The following is a 26,274-nucleotide window of genomic DNA, read 5'->3' as shown; positions in this document are numbered from 1 at the left end:
GGAAGGAAAAACTCCCTTTTAACAGGAAGAAACCTCCAGCAGAACCAGGCTCAGGGAGGGGCAGTCTTCTGCTGAGACTGGTTGGGGCAGAGATCGATCACTAATGATTAAATGCAGAGTGATGCATACGGAGCAAAAAAAGAAAGAAACAGTGCATCATGGGAACCCCCCACAGTCTACATCTAAAGCAACATAACCAAGGGATGGTCCAGGGTCACCCGATCCAGCCCTAACTATAAGCCTTAGCGAAAAGGAAAGTTTTAAGCCTAATCTTAAAAGTAGAGAGGGTATCTGTCTCCCTGATCTGAATTGGGAGCTGGTTCCACAGGAGAGGAGCCTGAAAGCTGAAGGCTCTGCCTCCCATTCTACTCTTACAAACCCTAGGAACCACAAGTAAGCCCGCAGTCTGAGAGCGAAGCGCTCTAATGGGGTAATATGGTACTACGAGGTCCCTAAGATAAGATGGGACCTGATTATTCAAAACCTTATAAGTAAGAAGAAGAATTTTAAATTCTATTCTAGAATTAACAGGAAGCCAATGAAGAGAGGCCAACACGGGTGAGATATGCTCTCTCCTGCTAGTCCCCGTCAGTACTCTAGCTGCAGCATTCTGAACCAACTGAAGACTTTTTAGGGAACTTTTAGGACAACCTGATAATAATGAATTACAATAGTCCAGCCTAGAGGAAATAAATGCATGAATTAGTTTTTCAGCATCACTCTGAGACAAGACCTTTCTGATTTTAGAGATATTGCGTAAATGCAAAAAGGCAGTCCTACATATTTGTTTAATATGCGCTTTGAATGACATATCCTGATCAAAAATAACTCCAAGATTTCTCACAGTATTACTAGAGATCTGGTGTTGACTCATTTAAACTAACATATTCATCCTGCTGTAACCAAGTTTCTGTTAGGCAGAATAAATCAATACGTTGATCAATTATTATATCATTTACCAACAGGGACTTAGAAGAGAGAGACCTAATGTTTAATAGACCACATTTAACTGTTTTAGTCTGTGGTGCAATTGAAGGTGCTATATTATTTTTTCTTTTTGAATTTTTATGCTTAAATAGATTTTTGCTAGTTATTGGTGGTCTGGGAGCAGGCACCGTCTCTACGGGGATGGGGTAATAAGGGGATGGCAGGGGGAGAGAAGCTGCAGAGAGGTGTATAAGACCACAGCTCTGCCTCCTGGTCCCAACGCTAGACAGTCACAGTTTGGAGGATCCCAAAAAATTGGCCAGATTTCTAGAAATGAGAGCTGCTCCCTCTAAAGTGGGATGGATGCCGTCTCTCCTAACAAGACCAGGTTTTCCCCAGAAGCTTTGCCAATTATCAATGAAGCCCACCTCATTTGTTGGACACCACTCAGACAGCCAGCAATTCAAGGAGAACATGCGGCTAAACATGTCACTCCCGGTCTGATTGGGGAGGGGCCCAGAGAAAACAACAGAGTCCGACATTGTTTTTGCAAAGTTACACACCGATTTAATGTTAATTTTAGTGACCTCCGATTGGCGTAACCGAGTGTCATTACTGCCGACGTGAATTACAATCTTACCAAATTTACGCTTAGCCTTAGCCAGCAATTTCAAATGTCCTTCGATGTCGCCTGCTCTGGCCCCCGGAAGACAATTGACAATGGTTGCTGGTGTCGCTAACTTCACATTTCTCAAAACAGAGTCGCCAATAACCAGAGTTTGATCCTCGGCGGGTGTGTCGTCGAGTGGGGAAAAACGGTTAGAGATGTGAACGGGTTGACGGTGTACACGGGGCTTCTGTTTAGGGCTACGCTTCCTCCTCACAGTCACCCAGTCAGCCTGCTTTCCCGACTGCCCGGGATCTGCCAGGGGGGAACTAACGGCGGCTAAGCTACCTTGGTCCGCACCGACTACAGGGGCCTGGCTAGCTGTAGAATTTTCCACGGTGCGGAGCCGAGCCTCCACTTCGCCCAGCCTGGCCTCCAAAGCTATGAATAAGCTACACTTATTACAAGTACCGTTACTGCTAAAGGAGGCCGAGGAATAACTAAACATTTCACACCCAGAGCAGAAAAGTGCGGGAGAGACAGGAGAAGCCGCCATGCTAAATCGGCTAAGAGCTAGTAGCTACGCTAAGCTAGCGGATTCCCAAAAACACACAAAGTAAATAATGTGCAAATAATCCAAAGGTGATTCAGCAGAAGGAGTGCCCCAATCAAGGCACCAAACAGGCCATGAAGCAGCACAGGCAACGCACGACAACGGTGCTAAAATAAAATAAAAAAAATAAAAAATAAAAACGAAAGCGTTAGCAAGCTAGTTAGCCTGCCAACACTAATAAAAGTTAGCTGATAAAAGTGCTCCGTCGCGATGTTTCGACCGTTAGAGGTCTTCCTTAGGCGTTGGAGCACAGTAAAAAGTTAAAAAAAAATTAAAAAGTAAAAAAGTAAAAAAGTCTTGAAAAAGACTGTTAGTTCAAGTCCAAAGCAGCAGGTAGCAGTCTCTGTGTAAACAGTCCCAACAGAGAGCCCTCCAAATCCAACCTGCACGGCACTCTGCAGGTGCCACGATTAGGAGCTATTCATTTCAAGCTCATCTACTTAAGTGGCAAATACAAACAGATATCAATGCTTTTACAGAACTTTTCATCTGATGATATCACTGGCTCCATTAAACCAAAACCGTGGGCATTGTATGGTGACCTGCATTTGAATTGTCCTTGTTTCATGTTATGTGGCAGACATTTCTGTGGTATTTGTACATAGTTTGTGATAAATGTTTTGCTGTGATTGTTCCATATTTTATTGATTGATTGATAGTGCAGCCCTCTAAGGCAAGTTCTTTTGGCTCACTTCTGCTTGTACATAATTTGTGATATGTTTGCTAACTTCTTGCAGCTCACTTGAGCATAATTTGTGATACATGTTTTGCTGTGATTATTTCAGTTTCACTTCATTTTCATTTATATAGTGCCAAATCACAACAGAGTTGCCTCAAAGTGTTTAACAACAGGTAAGGTCTAACCTTACCAACCCCAGAGCAACAGTGGTAAGGAAAAACTCCCTCTGAGGAAGAAACCTCAAGCAGACTCAAAGGGGTGACCCTCTGCTTGGGCCATGCTACAAAACATAAATTACTGAACAATTCACGGACAAATATACAAGAAATGCTGTTGGCGCACAGGACAGGAGGATCGCTAACATGAAAACAACTCCCATCTCTGGATGGAGCTGCACCTTAAACAGAGAGAAAAAAACAGAATCAGGCATCAGGAAGACAAGAAATACTGTATAATTTGCCAGCATTAAACAACAAGAAAACAGAGAAATACTAAGGTGATCGCCGGCTACTAGCCCTAAACTTCACTAAAAGACCCAGAATTTAGGTAAAGTTGAGGCCGCGGCCCGCTCCAATTACTAATAAAATGAATTAAGAGTAAAAAGCGTAAAACAAAACTGTACCAGTATGCTGGCCATATGAAAGAGAAAATAAGTGCGTCTTAAGTCTGGACTTGAAAATCTCCACAGAATCTGTTTTATTGACGCAGGGAGATCATTCCACAGAACAAGGGCACAATAAGAGAAAGCTCTGTGACCCGCAGATATTCTGTTCTATTCTATATTTCATTGATTGATTGATTGGTAGCAGCCCTCTAAGTCAAGTTCTTGTGGCTCACAATAGTTAATAATGAGATATTAGGCTTGGAGTTCATACAATGTTACATATTTACTCCATGGTTGGCATCTTTTACTTGCTCTAGCATACACTGGATAAAAGGCACCTTCAATTTAAGGTCTCATGCAATTGACCCGGAAGTGCCTGAAGCAGGATTCAAAATGACTCCATGAATGCCTGCTTTGTCCATGTGTCATGTATATATACGATTTATAATAATTATAGTAATGCTCGTATTTCAGCATTACTTGTTAGAAATGGCACACAGAAGCTCTGAAGTAGTTTTAGAGTTGTAAATTTGAATTCCTTGTGGTTTAAAACATAGGATTTATTTGAAAAATCATCAAAATTTGTCCAGTAGAAAAATTCTGTGGCATTTAGGTGTTTCTGTGCCCAGAAATGGCCATCTTGAAAAATGGTCACCATTTTGAAATTCAAATGGTTAACGCTATTTTTCTAAAATATGTACCAAAGCTTTTGTTGAGTTGGGGGCAGTGGGCAGCCACAGTCTGTCGCCCACTGCCCACAGCCCATAAATGAAGTTATGTGTAATAATGTGAAATGACACAAAAAGTATTCAGCACGTTTGCTGTCATTTAATACTTTGCACAAAAGCTTTTTTTTTTTTTTTTTTTGTAATGACAGTTTCAAGATCCCTCCTGTAGGTGAAAACTAGACACATGCATTTCTCACATGTGATTTTGGTCCATTCTTCCACACAGTCTTCAAATCTTGAAGGTTCCGTGGACCTCTTCTATGAACTCTGATTTTTACTTCTTTCCATAGATTTTCTATTGGATTCAAGTCAGGTGATTGGCTGGGCCATTGTTTTCATTCTCTGAAACCAGTTGAGAGTTTCCTTCGCTGTGTGTTTGGGATCATTTTCTTGCTGTCCACTGTTGTTTCATCTTTATCATCCTGGTAGATGGCAGCAGATTTTTATTCAGAATGTCTCTGTACATTTTTTTACATTCATCCTTCCTTCAATGATATGTAGTTTGCCAGTGCTGTCTGCTGAAAAACAGCCCCACACCATGAAGTTCCCACCTCCGAAATTTCACTGTAGTGGTGATGTGCAGTGTGTGTTATGGCATCCGAAGAGTTCAATTTTACTATCATCTGACCAAATTGTATTCTCCCAGTATTTCACAGGCTTGTCTAAATGTTGTGCTGCAAACTTTAAACGAGCTTCAATCTGCCCTTTCTTCAGCATTGGAGTCTTGTGTGGTAAGCTTGCACACAGGCCATGGTGGTTGAGTGCATTTCTAATTGTTTTCTTTGAAACAATTGTGCTTTCTAATTCCAGGTCATTCTGAAGCTCTTCACAAGTGGTCCTTGATTCTTGAACAACTCTTCTGAGAATTCTTATTACTCCTCTGTCAGAAATCTTGCGAGGAGCACCTGGTCATGGCCAGTTTATGGTGAAATTATGTTCTTTACACTTTTCAGATTATGGCACCAACAGTGCTCACTGGAACATTCAGAAGTTTCAAAATCCTTCTGTAACCAGTGCTATCAGTAGGTTTTGCAACAATAAGGTTGGGAAGATCTTGAGAGAGCTCTTTGCTTTTAGCCATCATGAGAGGTTTCTTGTGTGATACCTTGGTAATGAAATACTTTTTTATAGTAGTCACACAACAGGCCGTCTCAGCATAATCAAGTTGTACAATAATAGTGCAGCAGATAACAGAATATTTACAGAGGAATCCTTCAAATCTGGAAAGAAGCACCAAAGTTGGCTCAAATACTCCTTAGACATTACTCTTTTGAAAAAACTGAGTAGCCACTTGAATTTTCAGTAGGTGGCCAGGTAGGGGTCAATTGAAGAATTACACAGGGGTCAAAATTTAAAAATGTTTCAATCATATTGAAAGCTATACCACATTATTTGTCTGATCAAAACGATACCAAAAAGGTATAGTTTGGACTATCTATGACTGAATGTTATGGAGTTATGGGGTAAAAAACAGCAAGAATGGTAACAAAGGTCAGCATTAGTTTGTACAGGGGTCAGATGTTAAAGTTGCTCTAAATATTGTAAAATGTGATGCAAATTATTGGTTGAGTTAATAGGGTTTTAAAAAGGAATAGTTTGCACTATGTGGCATGATTAGTTATCATGTTACAGGGTAACATATGTCACAGGTCATAGAATCCAATGGACGCCGACATTGCTCTACCTTTACCTTGCAGACCAAGCATTCAACACAGTCGAAACTATTTCATTTATTAATCCTATTAGTTCAACCAATAATTTGCACCACTTTTTACCAAAATTGAAGCAACTTTAACTTCTAACCCCTGTACCAACTGAAATTGACCTTTTGTCACCATTCTTGTTGTTTTTACCCCATAACTCCATATCATTCAGTCATATGATGCTTTCAATATGATTGGAGCATTTTTAAATTTTGACCCCTGTGTAATTCTTCAATTGACCCCTACCTGGCTGCCTACTGAAAATTCAAGTGGCTACTCAGTTTTTTCAAAAGAGTAATGTCTAAGGAGTATTTGTGCCAACTTTGGTGCTTCTTTCCAGAAATGAACAATTGTTAGTTATCTGCTCCACTATAATGATTTGTTGGCCCATAGCTTTGAATTTCATCTAAACAGTGGTATTTTGTTAAGTGTGAATGCAGACTGCTTAACATGCTACTCAGAGGTGTGATTGCTTTACGAAAATTCTTTATCGCAACAATCAATCAATCAATCAATTTTATTTATATAGCGCCAAATCACAACAAACAGTTGCCCCAAGGCGCTTTATATTGTAAGGCAAGGCCATACAATAATTACATAAAAACCCCAACGGTCAAAACGACCCCCTGTGAGCAAGCACTTGGCGACAGTGGGAAGGAAAAACTCCCTTTTAACAGGAAGAAACCTCCAGCAGAACCAGGCTCAGGGAGGGGCAGTCTTCTGCTGGGACTGGTTGGGGCTGAGGGAGAGAACCAGGAAAAAGACATGCTGTGGAGGGGAGCAGAGATCAATCACTAATGATTAAATGCAGAGTGGCGCATACAGAGCAAAAAGAGAAAGAAACACTCAGTGCATCATGGGAACCCCCCAGCAGTCTAAGTCTATAGCAGCATAACTAAGGGATGGTTCAGGGTCACCTGATCCAGCCCTGACTATAAGCTTTAGCAAAAAGGAAAGTTTTAAGCCTAATCTTAAAAGTAGAGAGGGTGTCTGTCTCCCTGATCCGAATTGGGAGCTGGTTCCACAGGAGAGGAGCCTGAAAGCTGAAGGCTCTGCCTCCCATTCTACTCTTACAAACCCTAGGAACTACAAGTAAGCCTGCATTCTGAGAGCGAAGCGCTCTATTGGGGTGATATGGTACTATGAGGTCCCTAAGATAAGATGGACCTGATTATTCAAACCTTATAAGTAAGAAGAAGAATTTTAAATTCTATTCTAGAATTAACAGGAAGCCAATGAAGAGAGGCCAATATGGGTGAGATATGCTAACAGTATCCAGTTCTTGAAGAAAGTGATGAATCTGCAGGTTTTTTGTTGTACTGGAGATTTGCGGCATTAACCCTGTTGCAGCTAATGTATAGCATACCAGAACCTGCTATATATTGGTCCTGAAATTGGTCACCAGGCCAGCATATTAAAATATTTTAAGACTTACCTGCATTGCCCCAGTCCAGCCAGCTGTGTGTGTGGTCACCAGCCTTGGTGGGGAAGTAAAGGCCCCCTGACATTTGCACGACTTTGAGTCACGCACCCGTACGCAGTGTGCCGTACTGGTAAGTAAGCTCACTGTGAACCGGTGTAGACTGAATGTGAGATGTGCGCCGCCACGTGCAACTGCGCAAAGAGGATTTTGAAATGTTCAAAAAATCTCTCATGCATCAAAGTCATGCAACAAATGTGAAATGGCCGTGAAGGTTGCACAATCTACTTACCAGCACTACGTGTTGATGCTTAATGGTGGGTGAGATGGTACGTGCAGCATGTCAAGTCGAGTAAAGAAGAAGTGAACAGTACGAGTGGTTGCGTCAGCGATTGAGATGTTAAATCTCTCATAAACATACTTTTACAGCTGCACACAAAAAGGAAAGAACATGCAACTGTTTTACCAAGCCATTACAGTGTAAACATGACAAATAATTACCGTTTTAGAGGACTCCAAATGCTTTCTCCACTTCATTCAGCACGTGAGAAAAGCTCCAGCTGGAACAGTCTGAGGTGATTCCGTAAGCGATTAGAGGTGTTTTCAACAGCCAACTGAAAGAGAAAATTCTTAATCCACTACAAAATAATTATTTTATATACGCAGCGTCCAGCACACAGCACGTGGCAGCCAGTGGAACACAGCACAGCGTCCATCTGGGAACACAGCAGGTGGCATCGTCACGACAGTGTGCGTACAAATGTGTGGATCAAAGTCATGCAAGTGTCAGGGCACCTTAACCTACATCGGACTCTTTTCTCCTCCTGGGTGAATCATAGTCTGTCATTTCCTTGACGCAACAGAATCCGGGGATAAGCACCAGCACCATTGGGCCTCAGGGGTGATATGTAGTAATATTTCTACTATAAAAAGTGTTGTGTAAGCACTTATTCAATAAGTGATGACACAGGACTGCTTATTGCTTGTGAACAAGATTTTGTGGCCAAAAATATTCTGTAGACACTGAAGTCATGTCTGGTTTACTTCATATGGGAGAGTCGCCATCTTGCTGTGTCTCCCCAACAGACAGAGTGAAGCTGGGTTCGTGGGCATGCCACATTATGCGAGGCGTGCAGATATGGATATCATTTCTACTTGCACAGATGTAGAATTGTGATTTGGGGGACAACTAATGGCAAACCCCAACCAAAAGACTGTAAAAGGTAGATCAAAGCTGAGTTCATCTGGGATTGGATTGGTTTGTAAAAAACACAATCAGGACTTCATTAGCTTTAACTGCATATTTGGTTAGCTGCTAGAAGGATGTTGTGTTTTTGAAACAGTCTGTTTATTGCTTAGTTTGCTTGGTTTGTTAGTTTCTGTGAAGGCTCTCAGTTGTCCAGGTGGTTTCCATAGTAGAGAAGCTTGAATCTTCGACTGGACTGGGTTGATTGACGCGAGGACGTTTCGCTTGGTTTTTTAACAAGATTCCTGAAGAGCTGGGCAGATTTCACAAACAAATCAATAAAATCTCTGAGTGTGTCCTATAATAGAATTTATTGCATGTCTGTGTTCTGTGCAAAAAACAGGTGAGGCTCAAGAATGTTAGTCCTTTTTAAAAATGGCTACCCTGGATTGTTGTTTGTCTTTCGGCTGGTCCCTTGCATTTAGGGTTGCAACAGCGGAGCCAGCACAGATCTGCAATGGGAATTGGTAGCCTGGGCAACTTGGTATATTTAACTTTGAGGGAATTTGGTGAAATTGTTGCTGTGCTCTGGAATGGATTCAGTTAGATTCTGTGGAGGAACCAGTTAAATAGGTGGATGCAGAGAATTGTTATTCCAACATTGCAAAGTCGGCAGACTTGCAAATGAGTGAAATGTTGAAAATGTGGGGTGTGGTTGAGAATGGGTGTCATTACCTTTTGAGCTCCAGCCACAGAAAGCAACAGTGGCAGGAAAGTTGAAGATATTTTCACGTTATGCAGGACATTTTTACAAACCAACTAATTTTCACACAACTTGTTGGGTCTAGCCCATAATATCTATTCAAATGAAATTGGATTAATGTGTTTGCATTAAAAACAGTGAATTTGTTTGAGTGTGAGAGTCAAACAGAGAGGAAATGGAGGGGAAAATGTTTCCATGCACCATGGTTGAGAGCAGTGTTTCTTCAGGTGTCTGGGTTGGCCCTCGGTCAGCCAGCTAGGGTCATTAGTCTTGAGCTGTTTCAGTGTATGGGAGGGCAGTTCATCAACTGAACCCTCCTAACATTCACACATTTACCTCATTTTTACCCCTCACCACCCTGTCCTCACATTAAATCTTTGCGTTTGAAGTAGAATCACATTTCTGCTTGGTTACCCTACAGTGGTTATGAGAGGTAGACTTTCTGCGTGCAGTCCAGTCAGTCCTGTATGCCTCTTTTAAAATTTTGTTTCAGATCTTTGCACACATTTCCACTGCTACAATAGTGCACTTCTTTGGTACTCCAAAAGGGAACTTGTGGTTTTCCATTGGCTGAAGATCTGGTGTCGCCGACCGAACGACACCCTAAAAATCGGTCCACTTTTTGCATCTGCGCATGCGTCATTAGACGCGGTTCATGGATTAAAACTTTGTTTCTGCTTGAAAATGCACTCCAGTCATCATCTGTCTCAGTGACAGATATCTGAAGCTTTTGCACAACAGTCATTTCCACATAAATTTAGCATTATTTTATCATAAAAGGCGATCAGAGCGCCACAGCTAAATGAGCTGCGAGCTGATGCGTTCACTGCGCGTCGGCCATTTCAAACCGTCATGGAATTTCGGCGAGTTTCTGCTTAAAACTGACTTTAGAATGATTTTAGAGGGTTTACCTTGTCATCTGATGGTTAATAATCCCATTAATCCATTTGCTCGCTTTGGGTGAAGAGACTGTCTTAGACGAGCTGCAGAGCTCCGAAATGGTGCGTACGCAGATGCAAAAGGTGGACAGATTTTTAGGGGCGGACCGTTCGGTCTGTGACACCGGTCCCAGTTTCACTTTTAGGTTATGGTCCCTGTTCAATATCTAGTCATACATATGTAAATGATTAGACAGTGACAGTTTTTGTAATGTTGCGTCTGTACACTATGACAGTGGAGTGCTTTCAGCTTTAAATCAGCAGGTTTAACAGACTATACCTCCAAAAGCGTATGGGACAAGGGCTCTGATGGACAGATGATGTCACATTTCCACTCGCGGCACAAAGAGCTGCATTCAGCAGAACAAATTTCCCAGTTTCAAAACATAGGTGTACACTGGGAGGACATGGATTTCACCAGGATTTGCTAAGGTCTCAAAGCAAATGTGGGTAAAATCCGGCTCACACAGGGATCATGATATTAAACGTCCTTGCGATGTTTGTGTGCCAAGTGTCTTCTCCACATTGCTGGTCTTGCTGACTGAATGGTCCTCCGTAAAATTTGGTTCGCTCTGCCTTCACTGTGCATGCGTCATTTCATGGCGTCAGCTGCAATTCACTCTATCACCTTGTTTCTGCGTAAAACTGCACTCCAGTCACTATCTATCTCAGTGACAGATCTCTGAAGCATTTGTACACCAATCATTTCCACATAAATTCAGTATTATTTCATAATAAAAGATGGTGAGGTGATCAGAGCATGACAACAGCACTGAGTCTGATTCTCTACACCCAAAGGGATCAAAGGGAATAATGTGATTATTAACCATCAGATGACAAAGTAAAACCTCTTAAATCATTTTAAAGTCAGTTTTAAGCAGAAACAAAGCTGTTTTAAGCAGAAACAAAGTGATAATGGGTGAATCGCTGCTGACACTCCGTAATGACATAAGCTCAGCAGCAGCACATCAAATTCAGATGTGCTAGTGTCGTGCTCTGATCGCTCCACCGTCTTTTATGGAATAATGCTGAATTTATGTGGAAATGATTGTTGTACAGAAGCTTCAGTTATCTTTCACTGACATAGATAACTGGAGTGCAGTTTGAAGCAGAAACGAGGCGATAATTGATGAATTGCTGCTGACGCTCCGAAATGACGCACTCGTATTTTTCTTCAATCTGATATAGCATGCTCACACGGGCGGCACACATGAACTGCAGATTTATTTTAAAAGTTTATCGAGGTGTGATTTGTATCATGGTGATTTGTTTTCAGGGTGACTGCTTTTAATTTCAGTGCAGTTGCTGTGAAATCACAGTGTGGGTGGAGGGAATGTAGCTGCTTGTTCATGTTGACAGTGCTGCACCTTAAAAACAGTGCAGCGTTGTCAATGCACTTCTGGACCTAAACACAGAAAGACTGTCACAACTTCAGGGGTTGAGGACGAAGTGTCTGTTGTCTCTTTGCTGTGCAATCGTGCACCCACTGAACTGACCACCATGCTTGAAGCACACGTGGTCAGTTCAGTTAAGCTAGCTGAAAGTCGAGAATATTCCCAACTTTTTGTGAATGCAGACAATGAAGAATCCTCATCTTGAAGTTATTATTATTATTATTGTTATTATTACGTCCGCAAAGGATGTAATAAAATCATCAGCATTTATTTTTTGTCTGTCTGTCTGTCTGATAGCAGGATTATGTCAAAACTACTGCACAGATTTTGACGGAATTTTCACCACAGATACATATTAGGCCATGGAAGATCCCATTAAATTTTGGAGATGATCCGGATTCTGAATTAAATTTCACTTTTATGTGCTTTGAAGGATTACGTCAAAACTACTTCATGGATTTTAATGAAATTTTCAACACAGACACATATTAGACCATGGAAGACTCCATTAAATTTTGAAGGTGATCTGGATCCAGATCCGGGTTCTGGATTAAGTTTCACTTTATATAGGTGTTGAAGGATTATGTCAAAACTACATCACAGATTCTCACAAAATTTTCATCACGGATACATATTAGGCCATGGAAGACTTCATTAAATTTTGGAGGTTATCCGGATCCACATTCTGGATCAAGATTTCCTATTATATAGGCTTTGAATGTTCAAAACTACTTCACGGATTCTCACCCAATTTGTACCAAATATAGATATTAGGGCATAGAAGACTCCACTGAATTTTGGAGGTGATCCGGATTGGCGGAGGTCAGAAATCTCTAATCGCTCTTGTTATTACTACTTTTGTATCCATGCAAGAATGAAATTATTGAGGGAAGGCTCCAAAACACACCCTTGGCAATTCAGAATTTGAAGTCCTCTTTGGCTGTGATTGAAGAAAATGTGCACAGTGTAACTTTTATCTATTGTGCCACCAGTTGTACAGCAGTGCGAGTGTAACAGAGAAGGATTTTCATAAAAAGTTTAAAAATTTCAGCTGCATTTTTCCAGAAGGTACAAAGGAAACCAGAGCCTAGATTTGATCAGGTTTCTTAAGCAAGCAAACAGACAGACAAACAAAAAAACCTTCACGCCACAGGTAGAGGTGGTCACACCGATAGTCTTACATTATGGATAACTTTAGTTTGGCGTATAATGAGTCTCTGGCTTTGAACTGACAGGCTTTGTATCCAGGCAACTGTATGCACAATTAGTCATTTGATCACATTAATTCAACTAAATTTGTGGGTAGAAGTATGACGCAGGTTGTGGTTATTGGATTCTACCAGTGAAGATAGTCATATGATGGTTTCAACCGGATAGGACACTCCTGGCTGCAGGCCTCTGCAAAACGGCTCAGTTTTTAGTAAACTGGCAGTGATCGGCTGCCAGTTATGACATCATAAATGAACGTATTTAAAATAAAGCCAAACTTAAAAATATGTGTTGTGTTTCAGGATGTCCTTGAATTTGTATTGAGTTTGACTGTGAAAGTCATCAAATTCAGGAGCTGTGGTTAGAAGAAAGACTGCGCCCTCGCCTCACCTTCAAGGTTACCAAACATCTCATTACTTTATGTGTAAAACTCGCTTACATTCAGTAAGAGACTGACGTGACCCCAAGAATCTCAAAGCAGTTCTTTAACATTGTTTCATCTTCTCATCTATTCGTGTTTTCCCACACTGTTCAGCCCTTCTCCTTCTTCCCCTTTTGTTTATGGAGTTTTTTTTTTCTTTTCTTAAATTCCTTGTAAATCTCATACAGCCTCCCTCCATCTCACATGTCCCTTTTCCTTCACAACCCTGTGCTTGAAGGTGAGGCTAGTGCCGGTCAACTTTGAGGACCCTCAGTTCACAGCATCCTATGAACAGTCAGCAGCACTGTTTGCCTGCTACCAGATGGCCGTTCACGGTGACGACCCCAGCGAATGTAATGAGAGCGAGGTACTGCATGGTTATCATTCCTCACTGCCGCACGTCACACTTACTGCACTCAGAAGTACTCAACCTACAGCAGAGACTGGCAACTGTGTGCTGACAATGGGCCAAGACTGTGCAGAGTTTTGTTGTGGCCGATCACCTCAGCAGCTGATGAACTGAACTCTGCAGTGAGATGAGCTCCAAAGTAAAATCCCCTGCTGAGGTCTTCTGCTGGAACAAAAACTTGAATCCTTTGGGCTTTACATGGCACACAGCTGCTTGAAATCACTTATGTTTACTAGAACAAAGGTAAAGTAAGGTTAAAAATCTGCCACTGTTATTCTTTTCTCCAGAATATTTCTAAAAGCTTCAAAACAAATTTCATTGTGCATTGATTACACTATGTAACACAATTTTTGTTCCTGGCTTCTAAGTGTTATATTTCAACTGCTTATGTCTAAAGTCTATGGAAAAATGACTACATTCAGCACAAACTTTGATTTTATTTTTGTTAACGTTCTAGAAAGTTCTAAAAGTTTCTTGAAATTTCTAGATAATTCTGGAAACTTCTAGAAAATTCTGGACAGTTCTAGCAGTTAAAGAATATTCTGGAAGACTACTCAGTAGTAGTGAAGGCGAATCGAGAATATTCTTGAAAACAGACAAATTTCAAAATATCATTGTCCTGATCACAGAAGCAAAGTTTCTGTGGAATAACAGCTATTTTCTATTTATTTAAGGCATAACAGGTTAGGAAAACACACTGTGTACCCAGGAACAAAACAAAAATAAAAATTTGTTACATAGTGTTATTGAAGAATAGGATTCATTGATTAATTATAGATTGTATACATGCAATTCAACTTTGTGAGCAATGAAATTTAATTTGTGTCTCAAACGTATACACACAGATTAAATGTACAGTACACATCTGTATTTCACAAATGTACAAAAACACATCAAGACGTCCTGACAAATGTACAGTGCAAAGCACATTATGCAGGAGTGGGAAATTTCCACAGTTTTGTGGTGTAACGATTCACAGTTCATCTGTAGGGACCTTCCCCCTGACAGTTTGGCACACACGTGAATCGGATTAATTGTAGCATTTAAATAATTGTGATTTTGTGTCATTGGCACTTGATTTTAAAGTGATGACTGTGTTAAGTTTGCAGTTGGGGGAAAAAAATAGAGCTGCTCCATGCTCACACAAGCCTAATTGGAGAGAGACTGTAACTCCCACTGCTGGTGCACGCTCACGCAGCCTTGTGCTACAGACAGGCTCAACACGTCTGGATCCAACCACAAAAAAAGAAAAAAAACAACCTCCATTAACCTTAAAGCCTTGGTCACACTAGCTACAAGCGACAAAAGCAAAGGGATGTTTTGCCATTCATTTTCAATCAGAGTGGGTGTTTTACAGTAGCAATAAATGATGGTCACACTACCACCACCTAGACATGACCAAAATACACCTGAAGTCTATTGTATCCAAACACTGGGTGACAGGACACAGCGACAACAATCCAAGTGAATAGGCAGTGTGACATCAGCTGGTTTGCCCTAACAAAATAATCCAAGTTGACAGAAACAAATCTGTTTCCCATGTTTTGTCAAAGTTAGCACAAAATAAACTTCTAAAATCTTGAAACACTATTTGTGTAACCACATAACACCTCTGAAGTGATTACAAGACATCTTATGAACATGTAGTGAGCAAGGCCCGGGAACAGCCATCAAGGGATAAAGCCAACTGCTTGTTGCCATGATATGTAGCTAATGTGGCCGTAGCTGAAGAGTTGAGGACAAAGTGTCCATCGTCTCTTCTGAGCGCAAAGCGCCCACTCAGCCAAGCTGACTGAAAGAGCTCCCACCTGTTTCTGAGTGTCTGCTCTCTGGAATCAGGATGAATGTATTTATCCATGAAGGGTTATAAATAAATTATTCTTGTCACTTTCTCACCAGACAGTGTAGACATCTTAATCTCTTGTGGAAAAAAGTTAGCTGTAAATTCAGAGTTTTACTCCTTTTCTCTCTTTTGTACACTGAAAAAGAAAAATACTTTGGATCAACTTTAAAAAATTGATGTAATTTGTTACAGCATTTTTTTTTAGTTTTTCATAATGTATATTTATGATTTGGTAAAGTGATTCCAGCAGATTTAAACTGGAAAGCACAATTTTCCATTAGATCAATGTAAGTAAGTACTTTGAATGAAGTGCACTGATGTTTCACTTTTTTCATTGTACTTTGAATGATTTTGACAAAGGATTTTGACTTTTTAATTCACTGATACTGTTTATATTGAAATTTAATACAACAATTAAGTATTTTAAAATATTCTGTAGAACATTGTACAACTTGTTCTCATTCAGAATTGCAAGCAGCAGTTCCTTATTTTCATTGCTCATTAAGTTATTTTTAACTAGAGCACTGTGCTCATAGAGCACAAACCTCCGCCAACACTAGTTTCCAATTCCACAAATTTTTACCTTGGGGAAAAAAAAAAAAAAAAAAAATCAGAGTCCTGTTAGAAGTTGCTTTTCATGGGGTAAATTAGATTTTTTTTCAGCTTTTTTGTTTTCTGAATTCTTTTTGAGATGATTTTCACAGAACCTTGGTATCTCATTTTTATGGAAATACTGGAGGAGTGGGGTACAATTAGTTATACCTAACAGCTAACGTTAGCTTATCTAGCCGGCGGTAGCACTGTTTATCGTAGCTTACAAAATAATTGGTTCTTTAATTCATACTTTTGTCCACATTTATCTTTATTTGTATTTGTTAATACCGTTATTGTAGGTTTAACTACGCTATTGTACTTTATACACGAATTACCGTTTTTCTTTATCTTGTTAGCTTGCTATGTACCGTTGGCTTATTAATGGCTAATTTAGCTCTTCTAACTAGAACTAGCTTATTTTCATTATTTACAATTTTATTTTACATGGTGTAGATTTTTAATGATTCATCAGTTTGTGTTCTTTTTAAAGATATCAACATATAGTACCTAAGTTCTTAGGTTTCCATTTGATAGCATATAGATTATGCTTTTTATTTTCCTATAGTATGCTAGTAGAGTTACTTTACATAGATAACAATACACATTACATCATAGCTTCTGATGTCTTATCTTTCTTATGTCTTATTATTTATTATTATATATATACTTGGGTGGGTAGGGAGAGTTCCCATGGGATTAAAAAAAAAAGCTTTTAAACCTGCCATCCCTGGTTCTCAAGACCAAGCACCTAAGTGGCTCTACTCTTATATTTTACTCTTCCTTTTTAGATATTTAGATATACCTTAGTATACTAGCATAGTTCCACCTTAGAATTGGAATATAATATATAAAATATACCTTACTGAATTTCCATGCACACTTTATTATTGCTTTTTGGCACTTGGTTTCTGACTGATAACTGGAAGATAAACAGGCATAAAATTGAAACCTCCGTCCAGTTTTGGTGTAGTTAAATCCATAACAACAACAACAACAAAAAAAAATAGAGCAATTGAGGCACTTTTGATTGAGATTTAATGCAAAATATACATTCAATTGGGTTTTCCATGTTGGATGGATGGATGGATGGATAGCTTTATTATCATTGTCATTACAATGAGATTGCCAAACTCACATTCCACAGACAAACAGCAATTAATCCACAATTATTACTTGTTTACCGTAATAATGGCACACATCAGAATTAAGACAACACATATACATTTGACATTGTTTATGTGCACTAAACTTGAACAGTCTGTTTTCCAAATTGAGGCGATGTGAGTGTGTGTAGCCGCTGCAACTGGAGTCGCGCCGCCTGCCAGCTTGGGAAGAACGGGGACCTGCCGCAGGGGGGGCAGGAAGGGAGGTGAAAGGGAAAAAACTGGAGCATGCTTCAGTCCATGTGTAAGTCAGTTTATTGTCTTTGTGGTTTGAGATAAGAATGGAGCCGAATAATCTCACCAAGGCCTGAATAAATTCCTCTGCAGGTAAACAGTGGGCAATTTGTCCTAATTTAAATGGCCACAAAATCTGTAATCTGAATCACATCCGGATCAAACTTTGTCAGTTGATAAAGGATATCATCCTACATAACACCCTCAAATATGAAAGAAATTTTATCTTTTTTTGACAAGTTATGAATTTTTGAAAGTGCCTTCAGTATTAAAGGATGGAATTTTGACTATTTTTCACCCTGAGTTCAAATGAAAATTTCTGGTGCACGATCAGTTGAGAGCTGAAACTCACACATATCTTGGGGTTTTGTCACCTTTCTCTGTTGATAGATCACTGTTTCTGAAGCCAAAATATTCAGAGTCTAATCGAATATTGAAAATTCTTAAGTACAACTCAGGTATGTTTACTGCTGTGCGATGTTGTAGGCCTACCATTAGGGACAGATGTAATTTTTTTTTACTGGATTGTCATGAGGTGTAACTTTGTGCTCGCAAATGAATACTGTTACTGGATTTCTTGGATTTCTGTCATCATTGAATTTTGCCAACTATTTCTGTACAAAGATTGCAATTTCAGCCTGGAATATGGCCAAAATACTATAATCAAGAGGAATAATGAGGGTTGCACCTGAGAGATCGACAAAGTTATCAAGAATTTTTATTATTTATTTATTTTTCTCATCAGATGCCTCATGCCTGAATCGATCATTCCTGCAAATTGTGCACATTGCGGCTTTATCTATGAAAGTTGAATAAAGAGCGCCACATTTGATATCTGGCAGCCCATGGGAAATTCTTGTACCTGCTGAAGTGTCTTTAGCAGATCCTTGTCACAGCCTTTTGGCTCTGTGTATTTCAGGGTTTTTTTATTTATTTATTTAGGCTCTGTGTATTTCAGGATTTTTTTTTAAATTTTGGCTCTGTGCATTATAGGATTTATATTTAATTTTTGGCTCTGTGTATTTCAGGATTTTTTATTTTTTTTATTTGGCTCTGTGTATTTCAGGATTTGCCCACTGCAGTAAATTTACTCAGTGCCAGACCAAAGTGTTCCCACTCCCAAAATGCTTTCACTCTGTCTTCCCCTTCGTTTGACTCACTACTCTTACAACCACTAATGATCCCAAAACAGTAAATGCTGCTGATTTTATTTTGCTGCTCATCAGCCTCTTGGCTGACTTGCAGAATCACTTCCCAGCAGCTCAGAGTTCTCCGTTGTCCTGGAGCACTCATTATGAAGTGGGAAACACGTTTAGTTGTTGGCGCGTTGATATTTCGGTGCGACACTGTTCTGTGCCTGCTGCTGATACCAACAAAGGCGGGGGGTCATTTAGAATTCATGGAGATATTTGTTAAATCATTAATTAGTTTGTTCAAAGTAGAATGTGGATTGGCTGCCGCCTGGCTCTGTGCCAGGTGATTATATCTGAGCTTGTTTTTGTTGCCCTGCCAAAAATGCAGTATCATTACATGGGACATTGTCCTACAGGGAAAACGCTTTGTTTAAGGATGTATATGTTTTCTGTCATGCCATGACTGGAAGAGAACCAGACATTGTTCTTTCATAGCCATCCATGATATCCAGACCACGACAGCACATCTGTGTAGTTGGAATTATTTGGAGAGACACACACACTCACACTTTCTGGTCTTAACTCTTTTGCTGAGCCATAACTCCGAGTTCCTGCACATGTGGCATTCATTTTCAGTGAAACAAATTGTGCTACGTCTGTATTTACTCCTCCTGATGGTCAGGACATTAACCAAGAGCATGAGGGGAAAAACAACAAGGAAATAAACTGGGAAGTGGTGTTAAAAAAAATAGTGGAAAATAAGGAGGAAAAATAACTTTTGGACCAGTCAGTCCTGTGAATCAACACTAATTAAATTATGGTCATATTGAATAGCCAAATGATTTGTAAAGGTTCCTGTAAGTAATGTGCAGTGTTCTTGGTTAGTCTTCCAGCTGAACAGTCCCTTTATGTCTGAGTATTTTTTTATTATTATCATCATCATTTTGGATAGATTCCTGGAGGTTTTCAGCGAACCACTGAGGGATTAAAATACAAAACAAGCTCTTTACAGTTGTCAAGTCTTAAGAATAGAATGTGAACCAGAGTCTTTTCTTAATGTTTGAGAGAGAATGCAGACATCTTGTCAGTTGAAGTGATTTTCAGTGAGTAGCGAGCACAGCGATGAGGGCCTAAGTAGCAATTAGCTTTAAGCAGATGTGTGCGTTTATACGAACTGTGTGTTCGAGCCAGGACGGTGTTGAAGACGTGTTTGTGTGAGACGGCTGCTTGCCCTCCTAATCGTACACAGATGAGTGTTTACTATAGAAAAGGGAAACTTGAGAGATGGATGATGAGCTCCATGTGTAGTAGAAGAGATTGTTTCAAAAGTTACTGACATGACACAGCTCTTGTTTTGGTGAGTAAGAGACCTGAGGTTGTTCTCTGTAACCATCAGACAAGACGATTCAATTATGATGCCATACGTACCATTGTACACACTTCACTTTTTTTTAATCACACAGTGTTCATGTCAGATATCACTTTAAATATTTATGTATTGAGTCATTCTATAAAAAGAGAGCTACAGGGTATACAGTCACATGTATGATTGCAAAATTCAAGCTATTGAGTGTACTCATGAAAACAATCTGCCAAATTATAGCGTCCTGGTCAGTTCTATGGCAATGGAATTACACACACCCACACACACTCATCATCATCCGCTTTGTCCAATTAAGGGTCGCGGGGAGCTGGAGCCTATTCCAGCAGTCACAGAGCGCGAGGCGGGGTACACCCAGGACAGGACACCAGTCTGACACAATGGAATTACAATAACGGCAAAATCTTGACATATTTTAGTTTACCATTAAAAAATTTGCTCTGATTGCAGCATAGAATTACCTTACTACAATAAAAAGAAAATGGAAGCAATTTCGTGGTTCTTCTTCTGAAGGCATTTTTTTTTTAAATATCATGACTCTGAAAAAGTCCTTTACAGAAAGTGCCCAAAGTTGTGGTATTCAGTGCCTCTTATTTAGAAACCAGTAATTTTCAGCACACATATGCATTTAAAATGATTACCATTTTCAACATGTCTCCCTGGCTATTTCTCCTTATTAATTGCCTAATTTTCTGGTCAAAGATGCTACAAATCTGACTGATACGTGTGGCATATTAAATTATTTTAATCAGCATTTCATTAAAATAGGGCACTTGTTTAATTCCCTCAACAGTAATAAAAAAGTTTCTTTAAATAGTTAATCTGCTGTTCTAAGATGCCCTGTTGTTGAATGTTCATTTCATTTTAAAGTGTAGGTGACATGATATGTAATTTATTTATTTATTTATTTTTTGAGTATTTAAGGCTAAAATTAAACAGAAATTTATGAAGAGATAAATATTCTAAAAACCAGGAACTTCCAGGCGAGTCCAGACATTGGAGAAGGAGGAGTAAGTGGCATCAGCGCCAGAACCATTATCTTAATCGTCCCATTAATTTATGGATTTTTACAGGCTACTGACAGCCCTGTTTCCACCGAGTGGTTCGGGTTGGTGACGGATGCTTTTTATAAAATGGTTAATTCTCGCCAACAGAATCCTTATGATTGACAGGTGGAGCACTTTTATTGATGAGCATACTCACACGGTGTCGGCGGCTTCTCCATCCATCCATTTTCTTCCGCTTTATCCGGAGTCGGGTCGCGGGGGCAGCAGCTCAAGCAAAGCCGCCCAGACCTCCCAATCCACACACACGTCGGCGGCTTCTCCAGTCTTTTAATTTGCTCCAGTCTTTTAATTTGCAGCACAAACAGGAGAGACTCTAACCATCAGCTGCAGGCGCAACAAATGAATTACACCTGTAGCCGACCGTGCCGGTCGCGGATCAGTAATAACATGTTACGCTACTAACGTACACTAACTGTATTCAAGAAGGAAACAATATTTATTATAAAAATAGCTGACATTTTCAGGCCCTCGACATTTTTCAGATTTGAATATACATGTTTCTCAGAAAAACAAATCATTAATAAAAATCCACACCATCACTTTTTTGTGATGTCCCAGATCGTAAAACTAATTTTTTTAATCAGTTGATTAGACCAAACAGCTGGCAAAAAAAGGATCACCTCCACCCGCATGCCAAAGTCATCTGCAGTATTTATTTATTTATTTATTGTTTTTTATAATCACTGTTCTGTGTTCTGAACTTGGCCAATATCGTCACTGTTGTCAGACTGAAGGTTTTCCTCTAAGGTTTAGTCTCCCTCATTGTCATCTATATAAGGCTCAAAACCATAAGGCTGTGTCCTCCTCATCTTATTCAGACACATGTTCAGACTGGACTTAAAAAAAAAAAAAAAAAAAAAAAAGCTCCACACTAGAAAAAAGATTGTCCGAAAACAGCTCGACCTCCGCCCTGCTAACAATTGATTTGGGGTTGAGTCAGCAGGTGTCGTTCCGGTGATGATGTAGCAACAATATGGCTGCGGCTGAGAGCTGAAATTGAACGTAGGCTTCAGACAGCTGTTGTTTATCCTTCAGCTGCACTTTTGACTTTTATTGTTCAGGATTTTTTAAAATCTCAACATGTCATCATTTTTAGTGATTATTTGTGCACATTTGTTGGTGTCACCTACACTTTAAACCTGTATGTGTTTCTGAGGTCTGCAGGGTGTTGAAAATGTTGAATTGGAACAATTTTTTGTTAAGTTGGCTACAGATCTGATTGCTGAGCCTCTAACTTGTATTTTTAATTTGAGCCTAAGCACAAACAAACTCCCTAAAGTTTGGAAATCTGCTTTTGTCCTCCCCACCGTTAAAAGAAGGCAAACCTTCAAATGTCAATAATTACAGACCTATCTCAAAATTATGCATTTTGGCAAAAGTGTTTGAAAAGTTGGTTTGTGATCAATTGAAGGAAATTTTAGAATCAAACTATTTTTCAAACCCTTTTCACTCTGATTTTAGGAAGCAACATAGCACTGTTACTGCTCTTTTAAAAGTTTTAAATGATGTGTTTGAGGCACTGGATTTGCAGATTACTTGGCACGTAGGATGCAGTGCGTTCAGATGGCTGATGTTAGAGGCACCTTCCCTGAAGCCACAAAAGGTGTTCCTCAAGGTTCAGTTTTTGGATCTATTCTGTTCACAATTTATATTACTGATCTGTATGCAAACCTATCAAATGCCTTCTCTCATCTTTATGCAGATGACACTGTAATATATTGTTTAGACTCAATTACACAGGCATTTGAAATTTTGCAGTCTGCTTTTGATGTAGTGCAGTACAGCCTGGAGAAATTCAAACTGGTCTTGAATGCTGAAAAATCCAAAATAATGTTTTTTTTTTTCTTCAAAGTCACCTATTTCCTTGGAGAATATACCATTAATTAAAATTGTCCGAGGTAAAACTCCTGAGCTAATCGACAGCTGCAAGTATTTGGGATTAATTATTGATAGAGCTTTCTTTTAAAGTTCATATTAAACATTTGATCTCCAAATTAAGGGTGAAGCCAGGCTTCCTTTATAGAAATGTCTTTTTTTTTTTTTTTTTTTTTTTTTTCTTCAAGAGCTCAGAAGCTCCTGATAGCTGCTACCTTCTTGCCTGTACTGGGCTACAGTGATGTCCTGTATATGTGTGCTACATCCAGTTGTCTACAGTCCTTGACCCCGCTGTACCATTGTGCTCTGACATTCATCACTGGTTGTAGTCACCTCACCTGCCACTGTGAGTTGTATGCTAATGCTGGCATGCCTTATTTGAATGTAAGGCGATACACACATTAGATGCCTCTGGTTTACAACGATCTTTTTGGGCTGGTTCCAGTTTATTTATTCAGTTTACTTCGGAGATCTGAAAGCCGTTATGCTTTGCACTCAAATGACATGTTGTGCTTTTGTTTACCTTGTGTTCGCACTGAAATTGCGAATTGGAAACTGTCTGGGTTGATTTCTCTGAACGGTTTCTCTATTTTAAGAGACCGAGAATGGAAATCTTTTGAACAGTGCCTGTGATTTTAAATTGTTTTAACATATATTGTTACTATGACTAAACTGGATCTTTTATTTGTAAACTGCTTTTATTTTATTTATTTTAATCATGATCTTGATGTTGTTAACTTGCTTCTTATGTGTGTGCTGCTGCCTTTCTTGGCCAGGTCACCCTTCCAAAAGAGCTTTCGCTCTCAAATGGCTTTTTATCTGGTTAAATAAAGGTTAATAAAACATAAATACTATCTGACTAGTACAGAGTTTGAATTTGCTGGTAAATCCATCCAGTTCTTCCCTGTTAAGCTGATAACACACAGTGGATGCTTTCATTCTTTTCTTAAGCCACCTTGACACTTCCGTGAATTTGATCCCCGCACTGGCACGCAATCTGGCGTGCCAGGGAGTAAACTCCTTGTAAAATGTGCTTGAGCTGTGTGCGGCTGGGTGCAAGTGCACAATGAAAATTATAAAATGTTCAAAATCTCTGGCACGCAGTAATTTTGTGAACTAGATGTGAGCATTGCGCAGTCTATTCAAAAACACTGTCATTGTGAGTGTATGCGTCTCATTGCCGCAGCGCATCTGAACAATTATGACGAGATGTTACATCCACAATACACATAATTTTACAGGTACATTATCTAACTCATAAGAAGTAATGAAAATGCAACTACCTTTGAGACAATATTCCAAATGCTTTCTTCACGTCATAAAGCACATGAGAGAAGCTGCAGCTGTAGATTCCAGGAGCGATGACAGAATGGTTTGGTCAGCCAAGTTCTGAAAGCAAATGTGTCATCGGCTACAAAATAATTATTTTATATAAGACAGTGTTCAGCGGCACAAAGCGGGTCGCATTGGCACGACGAATGGCACGGCAGTGCGGGGGTTAAATTCGTGCAAGTGTCAAGGTGCCTTTACATCCTTATCAGATCTCAAGCAGTGCTCGTGTACATACTTAAGGTACTTTGACACTTGCACGCACTTGCGCAGCTGTGTGCAAGTGTGCAAAGAAAATTTTGAAATGTTCAAAATATCTGGCATGCATTAATTTTGTGAACACAGGAACACTGCGCAGTCTATTCGAGAACACTGTGTGTCATTGCGTCAGCGCATAACAGCGCAGCTCATCTGAACAAATATGACAAAATGTTAACTCTGTAATAAACATCATTTTACTCATAAGAAGGAATGAAAATGCAACTGTTTAACAAGCCATTACAATATATATTACAAATAATTACCTTTGAGATAATTTCAAATACGTTCTCCATGTTATGAAGTGCATGAGAACAGCTGCAGCTGTAGAAAATTCCTCTGTGATGCCGGAGCAATTAGAGGTGTTTTCATCAGCCAAGCTCAATCAATCAATCAATCAATTTTTTTTATATAGCACCAAATCACAACAAACAGTTGCCCCAAGGCGCTGTATATTGTAAGGCAAAGCCATACAATAATTATGTAAAACCCCAACAGTCAAAACGACCCCCTGTGAGCAAGCACTTGGCTACAGTGGGAAGGAAAAACTCCCTTTTAACAGGAAGAAACCTCCAGCAGAACCAGGCTCAGGGAGGGGCAGTCTTCTGCTGGGACTGGTTGGGGCTGAGGGAGAGAACCAGGAAAAAGACATGCTGTGGAGGGGAGCAGAGATCGATCACTAATGATTAAATGCAGAGTGGTGCATACAGAGCAAAAAGAGAAAGAAACAGTGCATCATGGGAACCCCCCAGCAGTCTACGTCTATAGCAGCATAACTAAGGGATGGTTCAGGGTCATCTGATCCAGCCCTAACTATAAGCTTTAGCAAAAAGGAAAGTTTTAAGCCTAATCTTAAAAGTAGAGAGGGTGTCTGTCTCCCTGATCTGAATTGGGAGCTGGTTCCACAGAAGAGGAGCCTGAAAGCTGAAGGCTCTGCCTCCCATTCTACTCTTACAAACCCTAGGAACTACAAGTAAGCCTGCAGTCTGAGAGCGAAGCGCTCTATTGGGGTGATATGGTACTACGAGGTCCCTAAGATAAGATGGGACCTGATTATTCAAAACCTTATAAGTAAGAAGAAGAATTTTAAATTCTATTCTAGAATTAACAGGAAGCCAATGAAGAGAGGCCAATATGGGTGAGATATGCTCTCTCCTTCCAGTCCCCGTCAGTACTCTAGCTGCAGCATTTTGAATTAACTGAAGGCTTTTTAGGGAACTTTTAGGACAACCTGATAATAATGAATTACAATAGTCCAGCCTAGAGGAAATAAATGCATGAATTAGTTTTTCAGCATCACTCTGAGACAAGACCTTTCTGATTTTAGAGATATTGCGTAAATGCAAAAAAGCAGTCCTACATATTTGTTTAATATGCGCTTTGAATGACATATCCTGATCAAAAATGACTCCAAGATTTCTCACAGTATTACTAGAGGTCAGGGTAATGCCATCCACAGTAAGGATCTGGTTAGACACCATGTTTCTAAGATTTGTGGGGCCAAGTACAATAACTTCAGTTTTATCTGAGTTTAAAAGCAGGAAATTAGAGGTCATCCATGTCTTTATGTCTGTAAGACAATCCTGCAGTTTAGCTAATTGGTGTGTGTCCTCTGGCTTCATGGATAGATAAAGCTGGGTATCATCTGCGTAACAATGAAAATTTAAGCAATACCGTCTAATAATACTGCCTAAGGGAAGCATGTATAAAGTGAATAAAATTGGTCCTAGCACAGAACCTTGTGGAACTCCATAATTAACTTTAGTCTGTGAAGAAGATTCCCCATTTACATGAAC

The 26,274-nt window shown here is 39.7% G+C and overlaps 1 protein-coding gene across 3 annotated transcripts in view; it reads left to right on the top strand.

The window, feature by feature from the left end:
* Positions 1-26,274, top strand: part of LOC117522911 (arginyl-tRNA--protein transferase 1) — a 243,334-nt gene that overhangs the window by 52,509 nt on the left and 164,551 nt on the right. For 2 of the 3 annotated variants that reach the window (XM_034184337.1, XM_034184338.1), the window contains one exon: positions 13,431-13,559. The exons of the other annotated variant lie outside the window; for it this stretch is intronic. In XM_034184337.1, the coding sequence (XP_034040228.1) occupies positions 13,431-13,559 (129 nt within the window). The remainder of the gene's footprint in view (positions 1-13,430; positions 13,560-26,274) is intronic. 3 annotated transcript variants of the gene reach the window in all.

The sequence above is a fragment of the Thalassophryne amazonica genome, chromosome 13 (genome assembly GCF_902500255.1).
Source record: "Thalassophryne amazonica chromosome 13, fThaAma1.1, whole genome shotgun sequence".
In the NCBI taxonomy this organism is placed as follows: Eukaryota; Metazoa; Chordata; class Actinopteri; order Batrachoidiformes; family Batrachoididae; genus Thalassophryne; species Thalassophryne amazonica.
The sequence above is the reverse complement of the archived record's forward strand: the minus strand, read 5'-3'. Positions and strand labels throughout refer to the sequence as shown.